General features: G+C 42.5%; 1 protein-coding gene across 1 annotated transcript in view; it reads right to left on the bottom strand.

Moving 5' to 3' along the window:
- MCF2L2 (MCF.2 cell line derived transforming sequence-like 2) overlaps positions 1–15,079 on the bottom strand; it is a 275,208-nt gene extending 260,129 nt beyond the window's left edge. Inside the window, exon 1 of the mRNA XM_052642999.1 lies at positions 15,004–15,079. Coding sequence (XP_052498959.1) covers positions 15,004–15,079 — 76 coding nt within the window. The remainder of the gene's footprint in view (positions 1–15,003) is intronic.
- Between the last annotated feature and the right edge of the window lie 4,778 nt (positions 15,080–19,857).

Below are 19,857 nucleotides of genomic sequence, written 5' to 3'. Positions count from 1 at the left end.
CTGCATCTCAGGAGTCACCTGTCCGGCCACCTCATATTTATGAAAATCTGGATAAAGGGAAACATAATCCTTTGGAAGGGGAGGGAGGGGGTCAATTTTTGAGTCCTAAATCCCATGTTAACTATGGTACTGAGCAACATCCTGAAGCTTTCCCTTTATCACCAGGCTCATAGCCTTCGGCTCCTTGGCCCGAGCCCCCTCTAGTTCAGGAACCCCCTCCACTAGATCCCAATACAACATGGGATGATAGGGTATTTAGAGCCACAGTCATAATACCAAAGACGTCTGCACCTGCTCTCTCATCTTTTCAACAAGCTGTACGAGCAGTGAGGTGAGAAGGTGACCTTGATGCTTTGGTTTTGCCTGTTATCATGACTGAGGTGCCCCCTAATGCTTAACTTCCACAAGGCAAGGTACAATTTGGACATATTCCTCTATCTTCTAAAACTATTAAGGAGATTAAACAGGCATGCACTACATGGAACTACATCTCCTTACATCACAGGTCTTATTCAGGGGTTGGCACAGTCTGAATGACTCATTCCATATGATTCAGAAATGATTGCTAGAACTTGCTTATCCACTTTGGAATTTTTACAATTCCAGACATGGTGGCAAGATGAAACTTCTCAACAGGCTCAAAGAAATACAGCTGCTAATCCTCCTCTTAATATTACTGTGGAACAATTAATGGGGTCAGGGGCATTATCAAGGGATTCAGAGACAACTACAATTCTATAATCAACTTATAAGTCAAAGTAGATTGATTCGTCTTAAAGCATGGTAAAAGGTTAGCCCCCCAGAACAGTCTCATCCTTCTTTTGTTAATGTAAAACAATCTAATGGAAAACCTTATACTGATTTTATTACCCGATTAAAACAAAATCTGGTGAGAATTGTTGCTCAAATTGAATTAAGGGATATGTTATTACCAATACTTGCCTATGATAATGCAAATTCAGAATGTCAAAAGGTTTTATAGCCTCTTAAAGCACAAGGAAAGCCTCTAGAGGATTATATTAAGGCTTGTCATGATATTAGATCAGAACCCTATAAGATGCCATTGTTGGCTCAAGCCACTACAGGCTTGAAACAACAAGCGAATCAGCAGGTTAAATGTTTTAGTTGTGATGAGAGGACATGTGCAGAAAAATTGCAAGACTAATAAAAATACACCTAATAAGAGCCTGGTAGGCTGCAGTCCATGGGGTCGCCAAGAGTCGGGCACGACTGAAGTGACTTAGCAGCAGCAGCAAGCCTACTCCCACAAATGAAAAGACACCTGGATTATGCCCTCACTGTAATAAAGGCAATCATTGGGCTAATCAGTGTAGATCTAAATTTCATAAAAATGGATCCCCTTTGTCGGGAAACTGGAAGAAGGACCCTGCTCAGGGCCCATCAAACAATATGAGCTCTCAACAAACCTGGAATGCTGTTTCTTTTGTGTACCCAACCAGCCAACAGCAACCTCATCCAGCCCTTCCAAACTATACACCCAGGTAGCCCACCTCCTTCCTGCAACATCTGGGAGCACAGCATTAGCTATCCCTGCCATTGATAATTTACTTCTTATGCCAGCTATGGGAATTTATAAAATCCCTACTGGAATTAAAGGTGGAATACCCAAAGGAAGTATGGGATTATTATTAGGACACAGTAGTTTAATAAGTAAGGGAGTTCAAGTCCTAATGGTGATTATAGATGAAGATTATGAGGGTGAAATTTCTATTATTATGAAAACAGGGTATCCTTATCAAATAATAAAAGGAGATCATATAGCTCAATTGTTATTATTACCTTATGTCACTACTAGTAAATCTCATATTAAAAGAACTGGAGGATTTGGAAGTACAGGAAAACAAGTATATTGGCAAACTTTTGTATCTGATTCTAGACTAACATTATCTGTATATGTTAATAATAAGCAATTTTCAGGACTTGTAGATACTGGAGCTGATGTTTCTATAATATCTAAAAAGCACTGGCCAACTTCTTGGCCTTTAACAGATGTTCTTATTATGTTAACTGGAATTGAAACTATGTAAAATATTTTAAAAGGTACTAATATTTTGCCCTATTCAGGTCCTAAACAACAATCTGCATTGCAACTTTACAACCTTTAGTTGCAGATACTCCTATTAATTTATGGGGACAAGATCTATTGATGCACTGGGGAGCTTATGTAACAATTCCTACTATATCTTCTCAAGCTAAATAAATTGTGGCAAATATGGGATATAATCCTGTTCAAAATACACAGGCTTTTTATGGGGTGGGGGGTGGGCCACTGCTGAACAACAAAAAGCAGCACTTAAATTGAAATGGAAACCTGGTGAGCCTATTCGGACAGAGCGTGGCCCTTATCACGTGAAAAAGTTACAGGCTCTTGAACAGCTAGTAGAGGAACAATTATCTCTTAATCATATTGCCTCAACTACTAGTCCTTGGAATTCTGTCTTGGGAACACATGTAAGAATTAAAGATTTTAAAATTAAAAAAATAAAAAACTATAAAAAAATAAAAATAAAATAAATAAAAATAAATCTGGGAAATGGAGAATGTTAACTGATTTAAGAAAAATTAATGCTATAATTGAACCTATGTGTGCTTTACAACCAGGCATTCTGTCACCCTCTATGATACCACAAAATTGGAAAGTAAAAATCATTGATCTTAAAAATTGCTTCTATACTATTCCTCTACAAGAATCTGATGATTTTGCTTTTACTGTACCGTTCATTAATAATGAAAAACCAGTGTCTCGATATTACTGGAAGGTATTCCCACAAGGAATGCTTAATAGTCCTACATTATGTCAATTATACATGTCCCAACCACTTGAATTTATTAAAAACCAATTCCCTCATGCTTAGATTATCCATTATATGGATGATATTCTTTTAGCATCTCCTGCTAAAGAACTTCAATGTATTTTCTTAAATACAGAGATTAAATTTTAAAAATATGGGTTACATATTGCTGTTGATAAATTATAAGAGCAGGAACCATATACCTATTTAGGATATATATTGCAAAGAAATATTATTAAACCACAAAAAATATAAATTCGAACTGATTCCTTGAAAACTTTAAATGATTTTCAAAAATTATTAGGAGATATAAATTGGTTACCATCTCTAGGAATTCCTCATCATTCCTTGACACACCTATTTCAAATCCTACAAGGAGACTCTGATTTAAACAGCCCCCGGGTACTAACAAAACAAGCTAAACAGGAATTAGATCTTGTGAATCAAGCTATCCGGCAAAGACAACCTAAACAAGTAGATTTGACTGTGCCAATTTCTTTACTGATTCCTCCTACTTTAGATTCTCCTACAGGAATATTATGGCAACTGCAAGATATCCTTGAATGGGGACTTTTGTCCCACACTCCTAAGAAAATAATGACTACTTATACAATGCTTATTTCCTTTCTTGTTTCAAAAATGAGATCCAGATGTATACAACTTTCTGGTTATGATCTGTATGAAATTGTTCTTCCTTTCACTGATGATCAAATCCATAGATTATTTGTTACCAGTATAGATTGCTGATTTCATAGGTGAGGTTCATAACCATTTTCCAAAGTCACCTTTGATTACTATTGTTGCTAAACACTGGAGAAGGAAATGACAACCCACTCCAGTATTCTTGCCTGGAGAATCCTGTGGACAGAGGAGCCTGGTGGGCTGCTGTCCCTAGGGTCACACAGAGTCGGACACGACTGAAGTGACTTAGCAGCAGCAACAACAGCAGCTGCTAAACACAAATGGATAATTCCTATTATTACTAAAACAATTCTTGTTATTAATGCCCCTGTTTATTTCACTGATGCAAATAAAACTCTCAAAGCCAGTTATACTGTACCCACAACAAAGGTATGGCAATCTAGCCTAACCTCTATTCAACAAGCTGAATTAGAGGCTATTGCTACCTTATTGGGAGAAGGCAATGGCAACCCACTCTAGTATTCTTGCCTGGAAAATCCCATGGATGGAGGAGCCTGGTGGGCTGCAGTCCATGGGGTCACTAAGAGTTGGACACGACTCAGTGACTTCACTTTCACTTTTCACTTTCATGCATTGGAGAAGGAAATGGCAACCCACTCCAGTGTTCTTGCCTGGAGAATCCCAGGGATGGGGGAGCCTGGTGGGCTGCCATCTATGGGGTTGCACAGAGTTGGACACGACTGAAGCAACTTAGCAGCAGCAGCAGCAGCTACCTTATTGGGAGAAGGCAATGGCAACCCACTCCAGTACTCTTGCCTGGAAAATCCCATGGACGGAGGAGCCTGGTAGGCTGCAGTCCATGAGGTCGCTAAGAGTCAGACACAACTGAGCAACTTCACTTTCACTTTTCACTTTCCTGCCTTGGAGAAGGAAACGGCAACTCACTCCAGTGTTCTTGTGTGGAGAATCCCAGGGATGGGGGAGCCTGGTGGGCTGCCATCTATGGGGTCGCACAGAGTCGGACATGACTGAAGCAACTTAGCAGCAGCAGCAGGTACCTATTACAGGATGTTTCTGCAGCATTAAATATTATATCAGATTCTCAATAGGCTGTATGGATAACACAAATTATTGAAACCATATCTCTAGCAAAGGCTTCTTCTAAATCATCTATTATTACAATATTATCTCAATTACAAATATAGTAAGGCTTCATTCTGCCCCTTTTTAATTTACACATATCAGATCTCATTCTAAATTGCCCGGACCATTGGCAAAGGGCAATGATTCCATCAACTCTTTGTTAATTGCTCTTACTGCTTATAAATTTTATCAACTCACACATATAAATACACATGGCTTGATGAATAAATTTCAGTCATCCAGACAAGAAGCCCAAAATATTGTTTCTGCCTGCCCCACATGTTCTCTTACTCACCAAGTTCCTACAACTACAGGGGTTAATCCCAGAGGCCTTTATCCCAATGATATATGGCAGACTGATGTTACTCATTCCCTTCTTTTGGACTTTTGGGAGCTGTTCTTGTTTCTGTGGATACTTATTTGGAAATGATTTATGCTCCTGCTCATTCTGGAGAAACATCTACTCATGTTATCTCACATTTTTTGCAAGCTTTTTCTCATGGGCCTACTAAAACATATTAAAACTGATAATGGCCTTGCATATATGAGTCATTGTTTTATAAAATTTTTATCTGATTGGAATATTTCACATTCTACAGGTATTCTACATAATTTTCAAGGTCAGGCTACTATGGTACATACTCATCATACTTTAAAAAATTTTATTTAAACAGAAAGAGTGAGATAAGTATGGCATATCAATGACACCAAAAGAAAAATTAGCCCAAGTTTTATTTACTTTAAATTTTTTGGATTTAAGATTGGATCATACAAAGCCAGCAGCAACGTGGCATTTTCAGAACACCATTCTTAGTGAAAATTATACTCCTGGTCAAATGATTGCAGATAATACTCCTGTATAGTGGGAAAATGCTATGAACAATTGGTGTAAGGGCCTTAGACTTAGGAAAGGATGAGGTTATGCTCTTGGCATTTCAGATGATGGACAACACCACTGGGTGCCAGGAAGACATGTCAAAGAAAGGAAAGAAGAAGACATGGTTCAACATCAATCCTCCCGGAGAGCTGCCAGTGATGGGGAAAACAAGACTGATGATCAGCAGCCACTCCGAACCGGCTCCAAGGACCAACAAAGCAAAACCACCCACTTGGAGTCAACTGAAGAAACTGACCATTGAAGGGGAAAAACTGGTCAAAGAACAAGGATAGCCTTTGACCTCGACTGCCTTGTTCTTGGCTATGTTATCTGTGGTAACTACCACAGCAGGTGCCAGTCATACTTATTGGGCATATGTGCCCAATCCTCGCCTATTAAGCCCAATTACATGGGAGGATTCTTCTGTTCCAATTTTCATAAACGACTCTTCTTTGTTACCCGGACCTTTTGACCCAAGCCTTCCTTTAAAACCAGAAGAAGAAGGCCAACAACTTTCAAATGTTAGTGTTAATTATACTGTGGGAACAGATCTTCCCCTATATGCATGGGGGGCAGAAACTCATTGTCTTAAAAGAGGATTACAAAGTTGGCTATCTATAGTTAAAGAACCTCAGGTGAACAAAATTTATTTTTTCTTATTAGAAGCATTTTCCTTTGATATCACAGGAGAAAATACTACTATGTTTCTGCCCCATCCACCTAACTGTATTATTTCTATAAAATCTGGAATAGAACATTGGGTACAATGGAAATTATGTAAAGCTAATACTGGACATATTATGGCCAATACTTTTGACGGAGAAATTATTGATTGGAGTCCCAAAGGAGATTCTTAGGATAAAAATAATAATTTGGATTTGCCCATATTGTTAAACAATACTTTAGACTTCGTGAATAACATTGTTAACAGCTCTATATATTGGCATGGAGGGAGTTTCTTGCCTCCCTTATCTCAATTACCTTATATGCCTTTACATTCAGAATTGTGGAAAATATCAGCTGCCTTCCAACCCATAACAGCACGGAAGGGGCAATTTAATTCAACAGTATCTGGTCATTCCTTACATTTTGATAAAAATTCAACCCATTGGATTAAGTTGTGTATTTGTTTACCTTTCATATTTTTGATAGGACCTACTTTTTATAATGCCTCTTCTGGGCTACTTGTCAAAATTGTTCCTTTTACACTTGTATTAATTCTTCTCTTCAATTTCAGGATGGCTATTCTCTATATAGTCTAAAAACCAGATCTGGAGTATGGCTTCCTGTAAAAATGAATAGACCATGGCAGACATAGTCTATATTGTAGAAGAAATCCTTAAGAAAGCTTCTTTGAAAAATAATGACTTTCTCATCACCCCCAGGCGAAGGGCTGGGAGCAGTAAAAAGTACATCGTAGAAAGACATCTTGAAAACAAGATGTTGAAGTACTGATATGATTGATGGAAAACCATTAGTGGCTGTTCCCATAACCAGAGCTTTGAGAGAGTTGTTGAGAAAGGGCCTCACTAGCCAAAAGGGTAAACAAAGTCATGAAAGGCCCGAAGGTTTGACATTGAGGACTATGCATTGTACATCTTCATCCCCAATCTGAGATTGTAAAGAACAGATATCTCTAGAGCACGAATAAGGAAGTAGAAGTTAACAATAAAATGCATGCAAGGACTCGGATCTGGGCTTTTGCTTGCGAATGGCATCAGCCCCCTGATCCCCACTTTATTTCTGAGTCTTATTTTTCCTTATCCTTCTGCAGCACCGCTTGCTCCCTCAGGTCAGTTCATTGTTGGGCTGGTCCCCACACCCAGTCTGTGATATTTTGTTACAGCAGCCCAAATGGACTAGGCACCCACGGATTGCTCTATTGTTTACAACAATGCCCTGATTTGTCAAATGCTCCACAGTCTGACCCAATCAAATTTAGGCAGAGGTAGTTTTTGAGGCTTTGATGCTTGTTCTGACCTCAGGAAGGCACATCTTAGTATCTCTTTCCCTGGTTCTCTTGGTAAATACGCGGGCCTATGGCTTAGCTTATTGCTCTCATAGAGCTATTAGCCTCCTCTTAATTGCTACCACCAAAATCTCCATTGTTTTCAAGAGTGTCTTTAAGTTTCAGCTTCCCCCACACTCTGTTTCAAGTCAGTTCCTTTGGGGAAGGCTTTGTACTCACTATTCTCAGGGAATGGCTCTCCCTTGGGCAAAATCTCTGAGCCAAGGGCATAAGCTTCTGGTCTTCTTAGTATGCCTCCTTATGTCAAAACTCCACCCTGTAAGGGAGTTAGGGCAAGATCAATCAGGGTTTGGTGTTCTTTGACTCCAACACATGGGTTCAGTTCAGTCACTCAGTTGTGTCAGACTCTTTGCAACCCCATGGACTTCCGCATGCCAGGACTCCCTGTCCATCACCAACTCCCAGAACTTACTCAAACGCATGTTCATGCCATCCAACCATCATCCTCTGTTATCCCCTTCTTCTCCCACCTTCAATCTTTCCCAGCATCAGGGTCTTTTCCAATGAGTTGGTTCTTCTCATCAGGTGGCCAAAGCATTGGAGTTTCAGCTTCAGCATCAGTCTCCCAATGAATATTCAGGACTGACTGCCTTTAGGATTGACAGGTTGGATCTCCTTGCAGTCCAAGGGACTCTCAAGAGTCTTCTCCAACACCATAGTTCAAAAGCATCAGTTCTTCAGCACTCAGCTTTCTTTATAGTCCAACTCTCACATCCATACATGACTACTGGAAAAGCCATAGCTTTGACTAGATGGACCTTTCTTGGCAAAGTAATGTCTTTGCTTTTTAATATGCTGTCTAGGTTGGTCATAGCTTTTCTTCCAAGGAGCAAACATCTTTTAATTTCATGGCTGCAGTCACCATCTGCAGTGATTTTGGAGCCCCAAAAATTAAAGTCTCTCACTATTTCCATTATTTCCCCATCTATTTGCCATGAAGTGATGGGACTGGATGTCAAGATCTTAGTTTTCTGAATGTTGAGTTTTAAGCTAACTTTTTCACTCTTCTCTTTCACTTTCATCAAGAGGCTCTTTAGTTCTTCTTCACTTTCTGCCATAAGGGTGGTGTCATTTGCATATCTGAGGTTATTGATATTTCACCCGGAAATCTTGATTCCAGCCTGTGCTTCTTCCAGCCTAGCATTTGCATGATGTACTCTGCATATAAGTTAAATAGCAGGGTGACAATATACAGCCTTGATGTACTCCTTTCCCAATTTGGAACCGGTCTGCTGTTCCATGTCCAGTTCTAAAGATTGCTTCTTGACCTGAATACAGATTTGTCAGGAGGCAGATCAGGTGGTCTGGAATTCCCATCTTTAAGAATTTTCCACAGTCTGTTGTGATTCACATGATCAAAGGCTTTGGCATAGTCAATAAAACAAAAGTAGATTTTTTTCTGGAACTCTCTTGCTTTTTTGATGATCCAGCAGGTGTTGGCAACTTCATCTCTGGTTCTTCTGCCTTTTCTAAATCCAGCTTGAACATCTGGAAGTTCACGGTTCACATATTGCTGAAGCCTGGCTTGGAGAATTTTGAGCATTACTTTACTAGCATGTGAGATGAGTGCAGTTGTGCAGTAGTTTGAGCATTCTTTGGCATTGCCTTTCTTTGGAATTGGAATGAAAACTGACCTTTTCCAGTCCTGTGGCCACTGCTGAGTTTTCCAGATTTGCTGGCATACTGAGTGCAGCACTTTCACAGCATCATCTTTTAGGATTTGAAATAGCTCAACTGGAATTCCATCACCTCCACTAGCTTTGTTCGTAGTGATGCTTCCTAAGGCCCACTTGATGTCACATTCCAGGATGGCTGGCTCTAGGTGAGTGAATACACCATCGTGGTTATCTGGGTCATGAAGATCTTTTTTGCATAGTTCTCCTGTGCATTCTTGCCACCTCTTCTTAATATCTTTCGCTTCTGTTAGGTCCATACCATTTCTTGGAGTACAAAACGAAGCAGGTCAAAGGCACATGTGGGTTAGAGATTTCATCTTATGAGTGAGGACTGGGTGGGAAAGTAGACTCTAACCTCTCGGTCACACTCACCAAGAACTGAGCCTCTGCAACCTACAGTTGGAGAATATAAGAAATGCTGACACCTTGCCCCTCCTGGTGAGATACTATATCTCTTAATTGAGAGCTGAGGGGAAAGGAAGCCCTGTCTTCTTGGCCATGACCCAATCAAGAGTGGAGCTTCCTTTACACTGAGCTGAGAGGGAGCAGATCACAGCTCAAGTACCACATACTCACTGTCTTAACCAAGATTTAGTAGACTTCCTTGCCTTTATTTTTTTTCGTATTCTATATGCCCTTTAGTACAACTCCAGAGACTTTAAAAGGTTATTTATTTTACAGTTTTCACCAGATGTTACAGATGTATCACTGGGGAATGGATCCATGGGGCTCTTCACACTGGCATTCCAGCAGTGGAATTCCAAACATGCACTGCTTTTAATGTAAGAAAATATTATTTATGAGCATTAAAGCATTTCTTAAATTTTATTTTGCAATTTAGCTGTCAATTATTTTTTTTGAGGGTTCAAACAGTTTTAGTCCATAAGCCCTAGGCACAGTGACTAGAGAGCTTAACAGAAAAATGGCTCAGATCCAGTTAATTCACTTTTAGCATAGGTGAAGTCACTACTTCAACCAGCATGTCTAGTTGTCCTCACAGCAGGTAATCCCATCTGAACAGCAGATACTCTGCTCATTAGGCTCTTCCTTCAGCACCAACTTTAGCTGAGACCTAAGCTGAGGCATTTCAGCCACTATTCCATTGTATAGAATAAAGAATTGTGAGCTGAATTTCTTAGTTTAGTATTCTTCTGGTTGCCTATTACTAATGCCAGTAGTGTCCTAAATGTAGCGCCCTAAATCAGAATCCTACAGCTTTTATCACTAAAATAGCCACCAATCCAATCTCCAAGTATATAAGGGTATCTCAAAGGATAGTCCCTTCTGCTTCACAGTTTAATTGGGCATGGACAAACATAAAATTATTTTAGAACAATAATAAAGTAAGGTAAAAATAATTACTTCTAATATGAGATGACAAGATGGAGAGTGACCTGAACTAGAAATGTGAAACCTGCATGGGGCATTACCAACACAGATCAGCTGGATGATTAAGGGTTTCCACTGAATAGAAGCTCTGTGTTAACCATATGTGCCCTGTCTATCAAAGTTCTAGAGCAATGAGAGATGCATTAAGAGAAAGCTCATGATTTCTTAGGCAGCACCTTTGCATATAAATAGCAGTACACAACAGCAACCCACTCCAGTACTCTTGCCTGGAAAATCCCATGGACAGAGGAGCCTGGTAGGCTGCAGTCCATGGGGTGGCTAAGAGTTGGACACGACTGAGCGACTTCCCTTTCACTTTTCACTTTTCATGCATTGGAGAAGGAAATAGCAACTCACTCCAGTATTCTTGCCTGGAGAATCCCAGGGACAGAGGAGCCTAGTGGGCTGCTGTCTATGGGGTCACACAGAGTCGGACACAACTGAAGTGACTTAGCAGCAGCAGCAGCAACAGTAAACGTTGCAGAAAAGATTAAAGACTTGAAAGGGATGGGATGGAGAAAATTATGCAACACTTCTAATTGTGAAATTCTGTAACTGAACCGATGTGACTGTACGGTCCAGAGTAAAGGTGAGAGGATGGTCCTCTTTTGTGTCCTACGTAGGTAAAAACACACTTGGACACTGTTCACATGTGAAGTGCATATTTTTATTAGGCTCCCTGACAAACTTACAAAATCCGAAGAAAGAGATCCCACAGAGAACCACATCATATGAAGAACACTTGAAGGACTTCATGTCTACCTGAAAAATCAGTTTTAGGAAACAAAAGAGTTATTTACAAATGCTTCCAAGCTGTTCTTAAAAGTGTAAAAATTGCCTGGCATTACTAAGTACTCAAAGTCCAGTTCAAGGCACTACAGATCACTCATTTATTCAGTAAACATTTATTCTATGCCTCCTTAGAGGTAAGCCCTGTGTTAGGTGTCTAGGCCACATGGATAAGTAATGAAGAGTCTAGGAGCACAGATATGCACATGAATAACCAACTAACCACAATACAAGGGAGAGTATGAGAGGTGTCATGTGGGTAGAACAAAACCTACTTCAAATTCAAAAGCAGGAATCACTATGTGCTGACATCAGGATCAGAGAAGGCGACATTGATTCAGGACTGAAAGGTGTATACTATTCATGTGAGAAGAAACATTGGGGGGGTGGTCACTCAAGGTGGGGGAAAAGCAGAAGCAAAAGTTTAGAAGTGGGAACAGGGTAGAAAAATATAGTGGAACAAAGCTGAAGAACAGAAGAGCCTGAGTTAAGCAACCATAGGTGTAGAAATATCAGGTATTGGGGAGTAAGACAGGAAGGGTGCCAAAGAGTACAGAGCTTGTACTCCAGGCTACAGACAATGACTATGTATGGATATCATCAAAGGTTCTAGAGTACACAGTACTCTGTGTGTGTGGCTTTGCTGTTGTTTTTATTCCTGGTATAGATTAGAGGCAAACACAAGAAAGGCAGGAGGCTTGCATAAGGGTTAGTCAGGAGGAAATGACACTCTGAAGCAGGTCACAGGCAGGTAGCAGTGGGAATGGACAGAGGAAAGAGACTCATGAGATATTTCAGAAACTGAATCATCAGGCCCCAGACCTGAACTGTCAAATCTAAAGGACTGTGGAAAGAGCAGAAACCCCAGCTGGAGGAGGAACCGACTGAGAGGCAGAAGTGGCCAAATTAATATGACAGCACTATTGCCCAGTTGAGTGGGTAGCACAGGACCAGGAGAATGTTCTACATCTTGCTCCAAGCACTTCTCAATCCTTCCCCAACTCATGATCACACCCCCTCACAGGCCGCTCATCAAGGAAATGCCCGAAGTCAAATGCAGAGCCAATCCTATACTTCAAAACACAAACTTGTAGAAAAAGAGATCAGATCTGTGGTTACCAGAAGAAGAGGGTAGGGGAAACGGGAATTGGACGAAGGGAGTCAAAAAGTATAAACTTCCAGTTATAAGATAAATAAGTACTAGGGATATAATGTATAACATGATAAATGTAATTCAGGTACATTATATATGAAAGCTGTTAAGAGGATAATTTCTAAGAGTTCTCATGACAAGTAACAAAGAAGTTTTTTTATATTTCTTTAATGTTGCATCTCTGAAGGAGGCCATGGCAACCCACTCCACTACTCTTGCGTGGAGAATCCCATGGACAGAGGAGCCTGGCAGGCTACAGTCTGTAGCCTTGGAAAGAGTCAGACATGATTCAAGCAACTTAGCACACAATGTTGTATCTCAATGAAATGATGGATATTCACTAAACTTATTGTGGTAATAGTTTCATGATGTGTTTAAGTCAAATCATTATACATCTCAAACTTATACAGTGCTTGCTGTATGTTAATTATATATCAGTAAAACTGGAAGAAGGAAAAAAAAAAAAAAAACAGAGCCAATCCAGTCTATGAGAAGCTTTACTAGCTACACAGTTCAGTTCTCCATGAAGGCCAACGCAGCTTCAGGGTTAGAGAACCCCTCAGTAAGATCCTCAAACAGAGCATCTGAAAAGTACCTTCTAGTCCTAAACCTGTGACTGGTTAACCTCTTGAAGCCTTAAATGATGTACCTCCCAAGTCTCAATTCCTTTACGGTAAGATAGGAGTGACAATGTATACCCCACCTACTTCACAGGTTTGTGGGGATACACAGGAAGAGACAGAATGCTGCAAAGCACACAAATGCCAGGGGTCATGAGAAGTTCTTTGAGGGCATAAACTACAACAAATTCATGTTTGTATCATGGAGCTGACTACGGAAAGAGGGAGGGAGCAAGGTGGAGAAGAAAATACCATAGTCTGGGCCCCACAGGCAGCCTGGTGTCAGCCAAGGAATATACTGCCTACCATATCTTCAAGAAGAGCCTACATCCAGAGAAACAGGTGAGAATAATTGTCCACATCTACCTCCTTGTTTAACTGATGGGAAGCTTCACCCTGAAAGAGGCCCAGTGATCTGCTCAATATCTTTAGTGGCAAAGGGTCCAAGAATAGGACCAATAACACAGTCACAGGTTAAATGGTGTTTTCACCCACATTATCTTACAAGCAGACTTTGAGCTGGGTGGGAAGGATTATTAAAATTCCCATTTTCCAGTCTGAAGTTACATGACTTTTCTAGGGCAGGATTCAAATTCAGACAGTCGTACCCCCAGTTCACTGCTCTTTCCCAGTTGGTATTAGCACAATCATCTCAGCATTCAGTATATTTCAGACTCGCAGTTCTGTTTTATTTTATCCTGCCTTCATCAGTATTTCACATTCAGTCTTTCCTGGTAGAATTCTACTGACCTTTTGTCTTAAAAACCAGTTCAGTGGCCACACTGGGCACCAGAAACATGTTTTAAAACTGAATCATCAAAACTGAGCCTCCCCATGTATCCATAAATCATTTTCCAAAGTCTATCCCCACATGTGTATCATTCCATACGTATGAATAATGTATGTATCATTATCGTACTAAACACATTGACCTAGGGTGCTCAAAGAGCACTGATGGCTAATTGAAGCAATATTTATCATATAAATACCAAGAAGGCAGTTTTAACAAATGGGTGGAACAAAGATTGAAAACGTACTGACTTTATCAATGAAAACTGATTTACATTCACAGAAGGACCTCAAAGTGAAGTGGGCAACAGAGAAAATGATCAGGATAATTCTAGTCAGCTAAATTCAAAAGATCTGAACCTGAATGCGTTTTTTACTTAAGGAGGTCCAGGGAAGGCGCAGGGGTGGCGGGAATGATAAAAAGAATTAACCTTGCCACTGTCTCAATGTCCTGTCTTTCCACCATAACCCTTATTTCAGGAAGAAGGCACGCATGTTTTGCTCCCCTTTTTTATCTAACGGAAGAGGATTAAAACTGCTCAATCTCCCGGGGCTTCCAGAGGTTTCTCAGTGGGTTTCACCAGGGATGGGGCGACACCGCCAGGCAGCACTGCCACGGGACAGGCCAGGGAACAGGACTGCGCAGAGGACCTCTACTGTGGCCCGCACCTCGGCACCCCGTCTCCCAGTGCCTTGGCAGCAGTTTCTACTGGAAAGCATCGGCCTCCCTTCCTCCTGTTCCCTCTCCTTTCTAGTCGCATCAATTACGACACAACTCGCCACCCTTGCCCACGGTCAGCAGCGGGTAACAGATCCTAACCTCCAGGGAGCCCTCGGTGTAGGGTTCAACAGACTTGGCAATTGCCTGGTGAAGACCCCTGCCCCGCAGCCTACCCCGGCTCCGCCAGACGCGGCGGACTCGAGGGCTGCGAGCGCTGCGCTTCAGGGATGCCCGTTACAGAGCAGCACTCAAGGCAGCGAGGTCCACACCCAAGGCCATCCCAGGGCTGCTGTGAGGGAAGCCCCAGACAACGCCCCCACCCTCCATTAATAAAACGCAAGATTTTAAAAAGCTTCATTTACCGACATGAGTGATCACTGTGGCCAGTCGCCGTGTGAACTCCTGAGGGGCCATTTCTTCTTTTAACCAAAACAGCATTTCACCGAAAAACCACTCGGTATAAACAAAACAAAGCAACACAAATCTGGTTCTATCGGTGCTATGGATGACTATTTAAAGGCATCTCCTCCAAAGGATGTTCGGCCCTCACACTTTTTCTCGCTCTCCTAAGGCACAAAACGAGAGTCACTCCCAGTCAAGGCCAACTCTCCACGGCCGCGCGGCTAGAGGACGCCAGCCACGCTCCGCAGGGGGTAAATTTAAAGATTAGGTCCAGGGGCTTTCCCAACGCGACGACTGCCTTTGGGAGACAGGAAAGTAGCAGTTCCAAAGGTGAGAAGAGCACGTCGCCCCAATCTCGCCGTAACCCTGCTTCTGGCTTCCTGGGTCGAGGCGGGTGAATAGGTTTCTGGATCTGAGGTCCGATCTTTGGCTCTGCCTCCTGGGAGGGTCGGGATGAAGTATCCTCTGTCAGCCCACAGGAGGCGGGCTGACTCGGCGGCTGCGGAGGACTGAGGAGCAGAGGTGCTGAGGAACCTGGAGGCGGCCTCCGCGCCGCCTACGCCGCCTCACAGCGCGTTGCAGCGCTCCCCGCCTCCGCGCGCACCTTTCCCCGCCCGGGGGGCGGTGCCCGACGCGCCCCGAGAGGTGCGCACGCGCGTGTCCGTATTCAGGGAGATGATGTGCCCACTCCCGTAAGTGTTAGTTGCTCATTGGTGTCCGACTCTGCAACCCCAAGGACTGTAAGCCACCTGGCTCTTCAGTCCATAGCATTCTCCAGGAAAGAATACTGGAGTGGGTTGCCATTTCCTTCTCCAGGGGATCTTCCTGATCGGAGGATGGAACTCAGGTCTCTTGCATTGCAGGCAGATTCCTTACTGTCTGAGCCACTAGGAACATATCTTGAATCATCCCTTAAGACTGGGTGCGATTCAAGATCTGTCCTCCAGCTGTCAGGGAGAGGAGACAGCGACTTCAGTTTGGTATCCCGCCCTACCCCCACTCCCACCCCACACCCCGCCCCCTCGCCTGGTATCTGTGGAGAAGCCCAGGCAAGAAAGGGACTGGCAGGAAGTTCTGCGGCCGCCCGCCGGTGCTTTGGAAGAAGGGCTGTATGAGGTGCAGTTGACCGTCCCATCTCGTGACTCCAGGGAACTAGGGGTGGCTAGAATTTGTTTCCCCCTATTAGGGGTTGTCCCGTTCAGTTATCAGCGTCCACTGGACACACTCGCATTTGGAGCTGGGAGCGCGGGCTGTGCAGCAGCCGGACTCAGCAGGCGGGTACGTAACGAGTGACTCCACCGTGTGGGCCTCTTCCTTTGTGCAGCTCGCCAGCGTTGCGCCAGCCAACAGGCGCGCCAGCGCTCCCTTCAGGAAAGGCTCTGGCACAGCATCCTTGAGAATCCTCCGTCAGCCGCAGGAGCGTCTGCTCTGCAACTATCCAGTGGTGGATGCCGTCGCAGGGCTTCATTAGGTGGCTCCAGATACTACCTGACAGGCGGAGTAACCGAATTCAGAAGCCCACGTGAAAAGCCTGAGCAAATGCAAATCTGGCCAGGTTGTCCCCCAAATCCATTCGTAAAAGGAGGGACCTGGTCGCGAGAGTGCCAGGATCACCCACAGGTTCTGAGCCAATTCTAGAAAGCTCACGTTTCCTCTTTTTCATGTAAAAAGCCGAACCCCAAACACCTTGGATGAAATTTCTAGTAATAGCTCCTCAACCCAGACATTTGGAGATGTTCTTTAACGCTTTCTGCTAACAATTGTGGGCTGTGGTTAAGAGATGGTGTTAAGCCACCTGCAGAGTGAAATTTGTGCAGAGATTCTTCCCTCCTATGACTGGGCTCTGTGCACTTTGCCTGCACAAGTAGAGCAACCATTTTCATAGCAACCCCTTGCAAGGAATTCAGAGAGGGGTTAAAGATCCAAAGGAGTAATATAGCTTTGGGTTGTGTTTCCACAGTAGTTTCTGGCTCTTCAAGGATGACAAGTATTTTTGAGGAACCAAATGAAGGCTTTCCTGTTGGTAGTAGTAGTATCCGGTGCCCAGTCAGAGCCAACTGTGAACTGGTCCCTAGAAAGCAACATGTTGCTGAGGAGACTGATAATGTGAGACTTTCTGGAATTTGCAGATTCAGTGAACTCAGCTTCTTGGATTAAGTCAGGTTCTTATGGGTGAGAATCATAGATGGAAGGGAAGGGAGAAGGGAAGAGTAATGAGAAGCTTATGAATAGGAATGAGAGAAAAAGGAAAGAAATAAATCACATTCAGAAGGCAGCTCTCCTTCCCATATCTGTACCTTCACAATCTTCAGGGGTTTCCATGGAGATGAATTGGCTGATTTATGGCAAGATGTAACAGGCAGTGTCTGTCCTCAGAAACTAGTTCTGTCCCCTCATCTTTAACACACACTCTCTGGGGCCTCAGCTACTATACCTGGGCTATGAGGGAGTAGGTCTGTGATACCCAAGGTCCCTTTTGCAGTTCTGAAATCATATAACTAAGCAGAAATAAGCATAGCTTTCAATAGCCCATACCTCCTTGTTCCTTCAAGAAAACAGTCATTATCTCCATTTTTCTTGTGAACATGGACAGGCTTCCTGTCTTCTCTCCTCCACCGCCCTCCTCCCTTCTGTGCCTCTTTTTATCTATCCTAATTATGATTTATCTCTTGTCTCTGACAAATTACATTACTCTAATGTATGGCAAAATCAAGGAACAAGTCAGAATAGCCTGCCTTCCTCTCTACTGAACAAATTAATAATCAGTCACATCTAATGAGTATCAATTATATGCCGAAGGTTGCAATGTGCTTAGTCGCTCAGTAGTATCCAACTCTTTGCAATCCCATGAACTGTAGCCTGCCAGGCTCCTCTATCCATAGGGATTCTCCAGGCAACAACACTGGAGTGGGTTGCCATGCCCTCCTCCAGGGGATCTTCCCAACCCAGGGATCGAGCCCAGGTCTCCCGCACTGCAGGCGGAATCTTTACCATCTGAGCCACCAGGGAAGCCCATGAATACTGGAGTAGGTAGCCTATCCCTTCTCTGGGGGATAGTCCCAAGCCAGGGATTGAACTGGGCTCTCCTGCATTGCAAGCAGATTCTTTACCAGTTGTAATAGGCAGTGTCAATTACAGCAGCTATCACCACCATATAGTAGGTGACTGCTCTGTGCCACCTGCTGTAATGGCAGGCATTTCACAAACATCGTTTAAGCCCCACAGTAACCCTGTATGGCTTTAGTCTCATTTTGTAGATGCTGTTGGTATAAGAACCAAAGTGTGTTTCACTAAACATATGACTCTAGACCATTTTCTGCCTTCAGGTAAGGATTTGCCTGGGCTTGGAAAGACAAATCATCCTCCAATCACTACCAAAGTAGATTCTACCTCCCTTTTGGTGGATTGTCAGCAATGCCTCTGACAATGAAGAGAAAGACAAAGGATCCACCCTGGGTGCCACAAATGAGGTGAGGTACCATTGGGCCACCTGGTTTAGTCTAAATCAGTGGTTCTCAAACTAGCAGAATCACCTGGAAATATAGATGAATTTTTAAAAAATACAAACTCCTAGTCCTTGCCTTCAGGGATTCTGATTCAGTAGTGTGAGATGAGATCTGAGAATCTGCATTTCTAACAAGTACCCAGGATTACTGATGCTGCTGGTCCTGGGACCACACAGTGAGCACCACTGACTACGGCAAAGCTATTCAAACTTCTTAGACTGCAAACCATAGCATGATATAAATTTTACCTTATGACACAGCAGACATAAATATACATAATTAAAACAAAATGAAAACAATTGTTGTATGGAATAATTTTTCCCTTCAGAAAATTAACTCAAAAGGAATCACTGACCTAAATGTAAAACACAAAACAATAAAATTCCCATAACAGTTTTCATTCCAATCCCATAGAAGGGCAATGCCAAAGAATGTTCAAACTACCATGTATTTGCACTCATTTCACGTGCTAGCAAGGTAACGCTCAAAATCCTTCAAGCTAGCCTTCAACAGTACATGAACTGAGAACTTCCAGATGTACAAGCTGGATTTAGAAAAGACAGAGGAACCAGAGATCAAATTGGCAACATACATTGGGCCATAGAGAAAGCAAGGGAATTCCAGAAAAACATCTACTTCTGCTTCGTTGACTATGTGGATCACAAGAAACTGTGGAAAATTCTTAAAAAGATGTGAATACCAGACCACCTTACTTGTCTCCTGAGAAACCTGTATGCAGGTCAAGAAGCAACAGTTAGAACTGGACATGGAACAACAACAACCTGGTTCAAAATTGGGAAAGGAGTACATCAAAGCTGTATATTATCACTCTGCTCATTTAACTTCTATGCAGAGTATATCATGCAAAATGCCAGGTTGGATGAATGACAAGCTGGAATCAAGATTGCTAGGAGAAATATCAACAACCTCAGATATGCAGATGATACCACTCTAATGGCAGAAATTTAAGAGGAAATAAAAAGCCTCTTGATGATGGTGAAAGAGGACAGTGAGAAAGCTGGCTTAAAACTCAACATTCAAAAAATTAAGATCATGGCATCCCATCCCATCACTTCATGACAAATAGAAGGCAGAAAAGTGGAAACAGTGGCAGATTTTATTTTCTTGGGTTCCCAAATTACTGTGGATGGTGACAGCAGCCATGAAATTCAAAGACATTTGCTCCTTGGAAGAAAAGCTATGACAAACCTAGACAGTGTATTAAAAAGCAGAGACATCACTTTGCCAGCTAAGGTCCGTATAGTCATAGCTATGTATGGTAGTCATACCAGTAGTCATATATGAATA

The sequence above is a fragment of the Budorcas taxicolor genome, chromosome 1, assembly GCF_023091745.1.
Source record: "Budorcas taxicolor isolate Tak-1 chromosome 1, Takin1.1, whole genome shotgun sequence".
Taxonomy (NCBI): Eukaryota; Metazoa; Chordata; class Mammalia; order Artiodactyla; family Bovidae; genus Budorcas; species Budorcas taxicolor.
This window is presented reverse-complemented; position numbering and strand designations above follow the sequence as displayed.